This window comes from Silene latifolia, chromosome Y (assembly GCF_048544455.1).
Source record: "Silene latifolia isolate original U9 population chromosome Y, ASM4854445v1, whole genome shotgun sequence".
Taxonomy (NCBI): Eukaryota; Viridiplantae; Streptophyta; class Magnoliopsida; order Caryophyllales; family Caryophyllaceae; genus Silene; species Silene latifolia.
The window spans coordinates 346,417,873-346,431,320 of record NC_133538.1 but is presented as its reverse complement, the minus strand read 5'-3'; the positions used below and the strand labels follow the sequence as shown (position 1 = coordinate 346,431,320).

Here is a 13,448-nt window from a genome sequence, read left to right as displayed (position 1 = left end):
GACTTTGTGGCTGATTTCAGCCCTAACCTAGAATCAGACCTGACCGAGGAAGTTAATGTAGGGTAAAATCCGTATAAGACCCTTTAAATTTAAGGATTATAACGTAAATTTAATATGTGAAACATGGTCATAAACGAAAAACATAATGAAACGATAAAGATTAAGTAATAACCTCCGGTCCTAGTGCAATTCGGCAATGAGAGATCAAAGTAGATCTCCTCCTAATTGTTGCACCCAAGATTGTCCGAGAAATGCCCTTGTGCTAGAATGAATCCTCTAATTGCCTTGCAATATTGAGAGGATTGTTTTGTGAGTTTATGTTGGATGAGAGATCCGAATTTCGAGAGGCACTTTCTCAAAACCCTAATTTATTTTTGCAAATGAATGATTAGGTTAAACAAGAGAGTGAGCCTCTCTTATTGTCTAGGCCATTCGGCCAAACCGAGATCAAGAGAGGGAAATGGGCTTTTCCATTTCCTCTTTATTTTAACTCGCGGTCCGACATGCAATTTACTAAATGTATATGACACGATCTAATTATAAACTGTCATCGGTTATCGGTTATTAAAGCATCAACTAATAATACGGATTAGTTGAATTATTAATACATGTCCAACAAAGACAATATTGTATAATTATATTCAATATACATTAATCAAATATAAATCGTTTATATTCAATTTTACGAATTAATCGTTTAATTCGTCTTAGCCATTTTTATATAATCCGTATTAAATAAAATATCTCAACATCACATATTTGACTAATTACTAGTCAAATAACTCGGACTAACTGGTTAGTCAAATTTGGCATCTACATGACTGTATTTTCATACCGTCACATCTCTCAAACGTATCCTATAGGTGTGACTTTTAGGGACCAGTTGATCACCGCCATCTGTATGACAATAACGTCAAACTTATCTAGCAAGCCAACCGTTATTGATAAACGTGGACCAACTGATTATGATACAAAAGTATACCCTTTGATCCTTTTAGAGATTTATAAGTCCTTGCACTAACTGTTAAGGACACCAGCCCCAACAAGCTCCCACTTGTCCGTACAAGTGTATGTGCAATGACGTTATCCGCACTAACTGGAGGACACCACCTCCAACAAACTCCCACTTGTCCGTACAAGTGTATGTGCGATAACCGATTCTCATATTCATTTAAAATTTCTCCCACTCAATGTAAAACAATTTGCAGATCCGGATCCGCAAAGGTCGTATTTTACAATCGATCTGTATCTAGAGTGGTTTCCCCGACTAGAGAGTAACTTAACTGATAAAACAAATCCGTATCCGAGCATGGCCATGCATTTCAGTTACAGCTCCTCGAGTGGCCCTGAGAAATATCGAGTACCTGATAAAGGCTGAATATTTCCTTCAACTCGAACTCCTTCCGATCTAAGCACAGCATGAAATGACCCAAGAAGCAATCTACTTGGCCCCCCTGTTACGGATGACCGTGAGAAAGAAACCAAAGTCACCCAAAATCTGCCTTAGTCTCAAGAGACAGTCGATAGTCAAAAGAATCGACTCTTAGGATCACCATGGAAGTCCTATCCACGACCGGGCACCGAATGTTATAAAACATTTACGACTCCACGTCGATGTCACAATTGTGTCCTACGAAATATCCGTATAAATCGCCTTTGTGATTGGTCAGTCAACTGGTTGACTTATGGCTCGTTGAACCCACCATCAATCAACGTCACAAAATAATTGCCAGAGTTATCAGCTCATGTGGGCAATTAAGGACTGAAAAATATAATGTTTATTCAGTTCACTTTGTGGTGTTCAAAATTTGTCGTACAAATCCACATGAAAAACAAAATATATATAAAATATCAAAACGATGATGTCGTATAGAGTACAAAAGGGAATGAATCTAATCCATAAAAAGTACTACAACTTAGGAACACGTTTAATTCCCATGGAATTAACATGCCCTTCATGCTTATCTTGTCGTAATGCTTTAGTGAGAGGATCTGCTATGTTATCATCGGTAGCAATCTTGTCTATCACTACTTCCTTTTGCTCCACGTAATCTCGGATTAGATGAGCTTTCCGTTGTACATGTCTAGACTTGTTGCTAGACTTAGGCTCCTTAGCTTGGAAGATGGCACCACTATTGTCGCAATAGATGGTGATCGGGTCATTCGAACTAGGCACTACAGATAGTCCATGTAAGAATTGACGCATCCATATCGCTTCCTTTGTAGCTTCGAGACGCGGCATAGTACTCGGACTCGATCGTAGAATCTGCTTTATAACATTTGTTTTGAACTCTTCCAGCTGACTGCAGCGCCATTAAGAGTAAAAACGAATCCAGACTGAGATTTCGAGTCATCTCGATCCGTTTGGAAGCTAGCATCTGCGTAACCGGTTGCGCATAGCTTTTGTTCGCCTCCATAAGTCAATGCCCAATCTTTAGTCCTCCGTAGGTACTTAAGAATGTTCTTGACAACCAGCCAATGTGGTTCACCTGGATGCTGTTGGAATCGACTTGTCATACTCAATGCATATGCCACGTCCGGACGTGTGCATATCATGGCATACATGATAGATCCTATTGCCGAGGCATAAGGTATCCGTGCCATGCGCTCTTTCTCTTCCGGTGTCTCTGGTGCCTGAGACTTGCTCAAATGCACCCCTGGAGCCATGGGAAGAAACCCCTTCTTGGAGTTAGTCATGCTGAATCTCTCTAGGACTTTGTCTATGTAAGACTCTGATGAGAGATAGCATCCGTCGTGATCTATCTCGATAGATACGGATGCCTAGAATTCTTTGTGCCTCTCCCAGATCTTTCATCTGGAAATGGTTTTTCAACCATACTTTCACCGAAGTTAAGAGAGGTATGTCATTCCCAATCAGGAGTATGTCATCGACATACAATATTAGAAAAACAATCTTGCTCCCACTCGACTTGATATAAAGACATGGTTCCTCGACCGATCGAATAAATCCATTTTCTTTAATCACTTGGCCGAAGCGATGATTCCAACTCCGAGATGCTTGCTTAAGTCCATAAATGGAACGCTTAAGCTTGCACACTTTCTTAGGATGTTGTGGATCAATGAAACCTTCGGGTTGTACCATGTACAACTCTTCCTCCAAAAAGCCGTTTAAGAAGGCGGTTTTCACATCCATTTGCCAAATTTCATAGTCATGAAAAGCGGCGATCGCTAAGATAATCCGAATGGAACGCAGCATGACTACGGGTGCAAAAATTTCATCGTAGTGCAAACCTGGCACTTGGGTGAAACCTTTAGCAACTAGTCGTGCTTTATAGATATCTTGTTGACCTTCCACAGAATGCTTTATCTTGTAAAGCCATTTGCATTGAAGGGGACGAACCTTAGCAGGTAAGTCAACAAGATCCCATACGTTGTTCTCATACATAGAGTCCATCTCGGATTGCATGGCCTCAAGCCATAGCTTTGAGTCTGAACTAGTCATGGCACCTTTATAGGTTGCGGGTTCATTACTCGTTAAGAGTAGAACGTCATCTATGTCATGTTCCTCGACCATACCAATGTATCTGTCTGGAGGAATAGAGACTCTTCCCGACCTCCTAGGTTCCTCAGGAATGTTAACCGTAGCCGGGATTGAAGGAATAGGTTCCTCCAATGGTTGCTCGGTATTTGGTTCTGGAATCTCCGACAGGTCGAAGGTTCTATCACTCTTTGCATTCTCGAGAAATTCCTTCTCTAAGAATGTCGCACTAGCCGCAACAAAAACACGTTGTTCGGTTGGCGAATAGAAGTAATGACCAAGTGTTCCTTTAGGATAACCTATAAAGTATGTCTTGACCGATCGCGGGCCGAGCTTATCCTCGTGTCTCCACTTGACATAAGCCTCGCAGCCCCAAACCCGTATAAAGGACAAGTTAGGGACCGTTCCCTTCCATAGTTCATATGGAGTCTTGTTAACAGCTTTAGACGGACTTCGGTTAAGTATTAGAGCAGCTGACAGAAGAGCATAACCCCATAATGAGTCAGGCAACACGGTGTGACTCATCATGGATCGAACCATATCAAGTAGTGTTCGATTTCTCCGTTCGGACACACCATTCAATTGAGGTGTTCCAGGTGGAGTTAAGCGTAGGGCAATCCCACAATCTTTAAGGTGTTGATCAAACTCGTGAGAAAGATACTCGCCACCACGATCTGAACGCAGTGTTTTAATCTTTCTACCCAATAGGTTCTGTACCCTATTTTGGTATTCCTTGAATTTCTCAAAGGATTCACTTTTGTGCTTCATTAAGTAGACATAGCCATATCTACTTAAATCATCCGTGAAAGTGATGAAATACCTATAGCCTTCTCGTGCGGTGATTGACATAGGACCACATACATCCGTGTGTATGATCCCTAATAGGTCGGCGAGCGCGCATTCCAACACCTTTGAAGGAAATCCGAGTCATCTTACCGATGAGACATGATTCACACGTGCCAAATGATTGAAAGTCAAAGGCCGAGATAGCTCCATTTTTAATGAGCATTTTTACGCGTTTCTCATTAATGTGTCCCATACGGCAATGCCATAGATACGTTTGATCTTTGTCACCAACCTTTAACTTTTTATTCATTACGTGTAATATTTCGGTGGTCTGATCTAAAACATAAATTCCGTTCATGGAAACTGCCTTGCCATAAATCATATCGTGTAATGAGAAAATGCAAGTATTATTCTCTATTACAAATGAAAATCCAAGTTTGTCAAGTGGAGAAACTGAAATAATGTTTTTCGAAAGACTGGGTACATAATAGCGATCATATAATGACAACTCAAATCCGCTAGGAAGTTGGATCACATATGTCCCCTTTGAGACGGCAACCACTCTTGCTCCATTCCCAACACGCAGGTCAACCTCACCCTTTACGAGAGGCTCGAGATTTCGGAGGCCCTGCACATGATTACACAGATGAGAACCACAACCAGTATCTAGTACCCAAGTTCCGTAACTTGCATGGTTAATCTCAATCATATGAATAAAAGTAGAAGAAGAAGACATACCAACAGGTTTAACGCGACCTACTTTTATGTCCTCATGATAAACAGGACATGTCCGCCTCCAATGCCCAGTCTTGTGGCGGTGATGGCATTCCATGTTTTCGGTTTTGCTCTTTGTCGCGCCCCGATGAGGTGCTCGACTCACCAGGCCCACTCATTACACTGGACCCGACTTCTTGAACTTCGGTTTACCTCTCGCTAGGTTTGCACGAGCTTTGCCCTTACCCTTTCCCTTGTTTGTCACAACGAGAACATCCTTTTATTGCTCCCATCGAACTTCATGTCCTTCTCGGTGCATGTACGAGAAGGAGTGCGATTCATGGGGACTTTTCTTCAAATCATTCATATAGTAATTTGCTCTAAATTGCGAAAAACCATCGTGGAGTGAGTGAAGCATGCGGTCGATCACAATGTTCTCGCTGATCTTACAATCAAAGGTCTCCAGCTTCTCGACATTCTCAATCATGCTGAGAATGTGTGGGCTAACTGGTTGGCCCTTCTGGAGTCTCGCATCAAAGAAGCGAGTGGTATGCTCATAGGTCACGATTCTCGGTGCTTTCGAGAATTCCTTGGTGAGCGTGGTGAAAATCTTGTTCGCACCATGGGCTATGAAGCGTTTCTGCAAATTGGGTTCCATTGCAAAAATGAGTACGTTTTTAATCGCACCCGCTTCCATACGAAATCATTAAACTTGGTGATTTCAAGACTCTAGCCGTGGGACCTGGGTTTGCCGGGATGGGCTCTAAAAGATATTTGAGCTTCCCATCGTGCGGCGGCATTCCGTAATGCCGCCTCCCGGTCCGCGAAGTTTGATCCATCATTCTTCGATCGAGTAGACGATTCATCCGATTCATGAAGATCCGAAGCCAGGACTCACGGTCCAATGTGGCACTTGGCATTGGGTTGTCTGTAGAACCAGCCATTTGTTTTTAGCAGTTTAAAAGTTCGTGATCTACACGGAAAAGAAAGAAAAACAAAAACGAAATAAGCAACTCATCGAGGTGATTTAAGTCTATTTAAAAAAAAATTCATTTTAACGTGTAGACTCGCGCACTTGCATAATTGATCTCCCTCAAGAATGATACAAGTGATCCCAAGACTCAATTTCTGTAAATTGATAAGCCAACTGTTTAGCTACTTCTTCCGTAAGAACTCTTGGTCGATAGATTTCCGTAAATCCTATCTATAGTCCACCATAGTCACAGGATCGTACGAGTGACCATAGTGTTGAGATAAAATAGGTCAATCGGTTCCAACTTACCCGACGTAGAAGGGGTCATATTATGCCTACCGACGAAGAAGGGATTCATTGGAGTTTGACCTATAAAGACCGTTCTCAATTTTTGATTATACGAGGAAGATCCCATCAACTAAGTTTCAATTCATTTTAAGTGAACGAATAACTAGCAACTGCGTGAATGAATTAATTTAGATGATGGCTTAAATCGTGTGACATGAGAATGTCAAAGAAAACTAACTCGTGACCTCTATATGTGTCAGTTTTCATGCAATTATTAGGTGGTTTGGTTTTTAGGCGGAAAATGATGCATACTATCGTTGCGATAAAATAAATAAATGAATGCAATACGTAAATAAAAATTCCTAGTGTGGCCTATCCTAGTAAAAAGAACATAATACAACTTTGGAATCCACCGTTGGACCCGAAAAGCTTGTCTTGATGTTCCATCTTTGTCCATGTAGCGGGAGTGAGCATCCGATCTCCATCTTTAGTCTTCTCAAAATTACAATTAAAATTTACAAATATAAACCTATTTACATTCTAATAAAAAACTGTAATTAAAAGAAATAAAAAAGGAGATACGAGATCTCAAAATACAACCAAGACCGTGTTCCATCATTACGGTAACACGTTCTACTAAGGCCACACTAAGTTACAACCGTTTGCAAAAATAAATAAATACGTAATAAAAGCATTCAAAATAAACAAGAACGATAAATAAAATGCATCAACTAAAATTTAAATTTATTCGTGACATAATTCCGTAATTATGTTAAATTTATCCAAACCACCAAAGATAATTAAAATTATATGACAAAACCGCTTTAGTCAAGTTAATTTTAATCCGAGATAATCCGTTACTATAAATCATTTTAAAGTAACATAATTTTACGTGGGTGAACCGTTTCACTATCAAGCGAGAGCATAAATCCGTTTATGCAATAAAAGGGCCGGAAAAAAAACAAAAAATATTATTTTTTTCTTCACTGCTGGTCGTGAACAGTGAACAGTACCTAAAAATTTTTTTTTTTTTTATTAAAATGTTGCTAAAACCGTGAGCAACAATTGGAAGAAAAACGGCTCAATCGTGAGCAACAAGAGATCAAAACAAAACGGTTTGATAAAACACAATTGCAATTTTAATCTAATCCTTATAGAAATCAAACTACAATAGTTAATCTTCAACATATTGCAATAATTATCGGTTAAAATTACAACATGTGAAGAACGATTGAAAACAAGAGATCGATTGATCTAACAAAATTTTGTAGCACGCAAAACGATGCAAAAAAAACAGAAAATCAGGCCGTGAACATGAAGGCCACACGGTTTTCCATAAAAAAAATTTTTCGAGACAAAAATTTGTGCCACACGAAATTTTATGCAATCATTTTGATAGATCTTTTACACATTGCAATGAATATCGATTACAGTACAATATGCAAAGATCAAAATGAAAACAAAACAAATAACAACCATTACCGTGTATACTTGACACGGTTCCCAAGGCACAAAACAAACAAAAAAAACGCAGCAATTAAAAAGTGCCGAGAAAAAAAATTGCAGCCGTGACATTTTTTTTTGAACAAAAATTCATCGATTCAGAATTCGTTTGATGAAAATCACATAGAAAAATTTACGTGGCCTCTCTCTGATACCACTTGTAGGGTAAAATCCGTATAAGACCCTTTAAATTTAAGGATTATAACGTAAATTTAATATGTGAAACATGGTCATAAACGAAAAACATAATGAAACGATAAAGATTAAGTAATAACCTCCGGTCCTAGTGCAATTCGGCAATGAGAGATCAAAGTAGATCTCCTCCTAATTGTTGCACCCAAGATTGTCCGAGAAATGCCCTTGTGCTAGAATGAATCCTCTAATTGCCTTGCAATATTGAGAGGATTGTTTTGTGAGTTTATGTTGGATGAGAGATCCGAATTTCGAGAGGCACTTTCTCAAAACCCTAATTTATTTTTGCAAATGAATGATTAGGTTAAACAAGAGAGTGAGCCTCTCTTATTGTCTAGGCCATTCGGCCAAACCGAGATCAAGAGAGGGAAATGGGCTTTTCCATTTCCTCTTTATTTTAACTCATGTCCGACATGCAATTTACTAAATGTATATGACACGATCTAATTATAAACTGTCATCGGTTATCGGTTATTAAAGCATCAACTAATAATACGGATTAGTTGAATTATTAATACATGTCCAACAAAGACAATATTGTATAATTATATTCAATATACATTAATCAAATATAAATCGTTTATATTCAATTTTACGAATTAATCGTTTAATTCGTCTTAGCCATTTTTATATAATCCGTATTAAATAAAATATCTCAACATCACATATTTGACTAATTACTAGTCAAATAACTCGGACTAACCGGTTAGTCAAATTTGGCATCTACATGATCAGATTTTCATACCGTCACATCTCTCAAACGTATCCTATAGGTGTGACTTTTAGGGACCAGTTGATCACCGCCATCTGTATGACAATAACGTCAAACTTATCTAGCAAGCCAACCGTTATTGATAAACGTGGACCAACTGATTATGATACAAAACTATACCCTTTGATCCTTTTAGAGATTTATAAGTCCTTGCACTAACTGTTAAGGACACCAGCCCCAACAGTTAACCAGTTAGAAAACAAAACCTCAAACCAGCAGTGGACCCTGTTCACAGATGGGGCATCCAATATAAGGGGTACAAGGCTAGGATTAGTGCTAAAATCGCCATAAGGGGACACCATAGCCCAGGCTGTGAGTTGCGAGTTCAAAACCAATAATAATGAGGCTGAGTATGAAGCCCTCATAGCAGGACTCAAGGTATGTCTAGATCTCGGTGTTCAAAACTTAAAGGTAAAAACTGATTCACTATTAATTGCAAATCAAATAAAAGGAATTTATACAACAAAGGATGAAAAAATGATTTTATATTTGGAATATGCTAAAAAACTTTGCGATAAATTCATTTCTTTGATATTGAGAAAATACCAAGAGACCTGAATACCCAGGCCGATGCTTTGGCCAGCCTTGGTTCAAATTTCACCCCTGCTATTTTTGATAAAGTACCTATTGTGCATTTACTTGATCATTCCATCAGCAAGCCTAAGCAAGTAAACCCTTTACCTATGGACAATGACTCTTGGACTAAACCTTATTATGATTGGTTCCTACAAGGTATACTACCTCAGGGCAGGCATGAGGCCAGAGCATTTAAAATTAAGGCTTCTACTTATTCTATCATCAATAACACTTTGTTTAAAAGATCTCAGGCTAGACCTTACTTAAGGTGTCTGGAACCACATGAAGCCAAACAAGTACTTCAAGAAATTCACGACGGATACTGTGGCAACCATAAAGGTTGAAGAAGCCTAGCAAGAAAGATACTCAGGACTGGCTATTACTGGCCAACCCTGAGGGCTGACTGTCTTGACTATTGTGCAAAATGTGAAGCCTGCCAAATACATGCCCCAATTATCCATCAACTAGTAGAGCTACTACATTCAATTTCTGCACCCTGGCCATTCATGAAGTGGGTCTAGGACATAGTAGGAAAACTCCCAGTATCTCCAGGCCAGAAAGTATTCATGTTAGCCATGACTGATTACTTCTCCAAGTGGATTGAAGCAGATTCTTTCAGGCAGGTTACTGAGAAGGAAGTAATATCCTTCATCAGGACAAATATCATATGCAGGTATGTAGTCCCTTCAGAGATAGTCTGTAACAATGGCACTCAATTCGTCAGAAAAAGAACCAAGGCTTTCTGTGAAGAATGGAACATCAACCTGGTAACTTCAACTCCTGGCTACCCAAAAGCAAATGGGCTGGCTGAATCAAGTAACAAGGTAGTCATCAGCTGCCAAAAAAAGAAGCTGGAGAGTAGACGAGGTAGATGGGCAGAAGAGCTTCCATTAGTACTATGGGCAGACAGGGCAACTCCAAAGATTTCAACGGGACAAACACCATATTCCTTGGTGTATGGTTGTGAAGCAGTCATCCCTACAGAAGTGCATGTGCCAACCTCGAGATACAGCCTGAACAACATAGAAGCAAACAGCAGCCTGATGCAAGACAACCTAGTCCTAATAGAAGAGTTGAGAGATACTGCCAAAATCAGGATAGCATCATATCAACAATCAGTAGCTAGAAGTTACAACAAAAATGTCAAAAACAGAGTTTTCAGGGAAGCGGACTTAGTCGTACGAAAATTACTCCGAAACAAAAAAGAAAAATCAGCAGGCAAGCTAGCCTCTGTATGGTAAGGCCCATATTTAATAGACTCAATCGTCAGGTAAGGAGCATACAGGCTACAAACCTTAGAGGGAGAAATTATTCGAAGGTCCTGGAATGTAACTCATTTGAAACTATTTCATATATAAATTTTCAGAATAATACAGCTATACTCTGTCCTAACAAGGTAAAAATTCAATTCTACTTATACTAATTTGATATATTTAAATCCTGCATGTTCTGCCTGTCAAAACTGCCTACCTTATATGTCCAACATGCAAGTTTTATGTGTATCCTGTATGCAAAACTTATGTGTCCTACCCTGCCCATATATGTCCTGATATAATATTTGAATACTAAAAAATTATGCATGACCTGTTACTACATGAATAAGTCTTCAGGACTGAGGACTACTCTATTATATCTCACTACTTTGTTTTTTTATTTTTTAGTACTCTTCATGTAACACCCCCATTTATTCAGGAGTCTTTAGCTAGACATCCCAAGTAAATGAGAGTGATACCATCTCGGTTTCCCGAGGTAGTGAATAACAAAGTACAACAAACCAAGGTACTTTAATTAAAACTTTAGCGATTACATGTTTATTACAAATTAACCAACTAAACTTAATATAAAATAAGATACAACTCGCAGCGGAAATAAAATAAGTGATTAAATAATCAATATGGTCTAGACTTCTAGGTAAACCAGCCAAGTCCTCACGAGCTCCCAAGTCATCTAATCTTTAATACCTATCAAATCTGTTCCCCATTATGGTTCATCATAGGTGTTCACGAATACATTGTCAACCACTAGGTTGATTAGAATAACCACCACAACAAAAATAAGATGAACACAATGAATATGCATGATAAGAAATGCCAATGCCAATATAATTAATCTAATCACCCGAAACACCCATTCATCCCGCCAATCCCTGACCAGGGACAGCCTCAATCCGAAGTTGAGTAACTAGGATAAACCTAGGACACCCAGAGACAAGTCTGCAGAACCAGCCCGGGGCCTTACACCACCACGACGGTATATAAACGGTGTCAGCCAGAATAAATCTGAAATACGTCACCCGAAGGCTCTTACCACGACGTCTGCCAAGATAATCAGAATAACCAATGTAATGTTATGCCAATGTATGCAACCTCAGTAATAATCTACATCACCATGAAGGGATATCTGCAGTATTAAACTGAATAACCAATGCAATAACAATAATCATCCATCATAACTAAACCAACCAGCCAAAGGCTTAATTCCATCCAACATATATTCCAGCACAAAATGTCATACAAATAACAGATATACAATAAAGCATTCAGTTGAGTAGTTTTCCTACCTGGCAAGCAATATCCAATTAAGCAACTCAAGCGATCCAATAATAAAGCACACGAACCTGATTATAAATACTTCACAATCCGTTACCTAACATAAATATTATACATTAATTATTAATTATTCAATTCCTTATATTAATTATTCAATTGTAGATTAATTATATTAATTATTTCCCGCGTTAAATTATTATTACGTAAAAACCCGTCACAAAACAAATCCCACAACATACCCAAAACACGCGTCAAAACTAAAATTCAAATTTTACAAACACCCTAGCCAAACACGGTTTAACTCGTGTCACACACACCACCCAAAGACTAGTGTAAAACACCTTCCCACGGCCTCCACTAACACCACCAAAACAACCACCACCATCCCTGACCACCTCGCACCTAACTCACCCCTAACCACCAGTCTGACCACCTCCCAAGGCCTGCAAAACCACACCATAATCTCACGACACCAACAGCAACCCCCCTTCAACCCGTGTCCCAAACAGCCCGACACCAACAACTACACCAGCTCTTACCACCTCCAGCCACCACCATTTTTACGTTTGACCCACGGCGGTTCTAGTGGTGCTACCTAACCTCTGGTACAGTCACAAACGCAACCGTAATGCCCGTCTTAAAACAGCCACGATAATTCCTCTACTTTCCCTGTTCTTCCGCCAACAAGGTCACCAACCGCCACCTCCCACCACACCAACGCCACCATTGTGGTCGACTACCACCCCCCATCACAACCCCACCATGCCCAGTACAAGACTCGCCCATTAGAGGGTTCAATTACCCACTTCAATCCCCCACGACCAAACCCGCAACACCCCTAACCAGCCACATTTAATCACTCAAAAACCACCCCAGAACGGTCAACGTCGGTCAATAAAAGGTAAGGTCAGAGTCACGGTGGTCTAGGGTTGCTCTAGGTCAAAGTCATGAGTCCTATGGTGGTTTATAGGTGTTACACGGTGGTCAAGTGTTATCACGGTTGCAAGCTTTAAAACGAAATCAATTAAGTTTAAGACGGTTTTACCTTTTATCATTTAATTGCCTTTTCCATCTCCAAAGCTCTTCTTCTATTTTATGAATTATTTTTCAGAATTATATGGTATTTATAGTCTAAACTTAAGGAGCATATGAGGCCAGTTAGGAAACTATTACAATTACCTTATTCTAATTATTATAGGAATTGCCATTATATTATTATTATTATTATTATTATTATTATTATTATTATATATTATATTAGTCTTACCATAAGTAGGATTTCCACATACTATCTTTACTAATTTATTTTTTGCCATAACACTATTATTATTAGGATAATTATTGATATAATTATTATTACCTTTACTTATTATTATTTCCATATTATTATTATTATTAGATCCCGAAGCAATTCCCGTTTACACTCGTACTAGATTAATAAATTTCGGTCCATATAACTCTGACACACGGCCCAAATCTCAACTACTAGCTAAGCCCAATTACCTACTTGGATACTTAATTTATTATTTATTTAACGTCTTACTTTTAATTATTATTAGAATTGCCATTAATTAATTATTAAATTACATAAATTAT

At 38.9% G+C, this 13,448-nt stretch overlaps 1 protein-coding gene across 1 annotated transcript; it reads left to right on the top strand.

Moving 5' to 3' along the window:
• The first annotated feature begins 9,878 nt into the window (after positions 1–9,878).
• Positions 9,879–10,544, top strand: LOC141631558 (uncharacterized). Its single transcript, XM_074444215.1, has one exon. It carries the CDS (start codon positions 9,879–9,881, stop codon positions 10,542–10,544), a length of 666 nt encoding a protein of 221 aa, XP_074300316.1.
• Positions 10,545–13,448: the final 2,904 nt, after the last annotated feature.

Excerpts from the sequence above, each read along its gene's own strand:
- LOC141631558 (XM_074444215.1), top strand. The coding sequence starts at position 9,879 with ATGACTGATTACTTCTCCAAGTGGATTGAAGCAGATTCTTTCAGGCAG.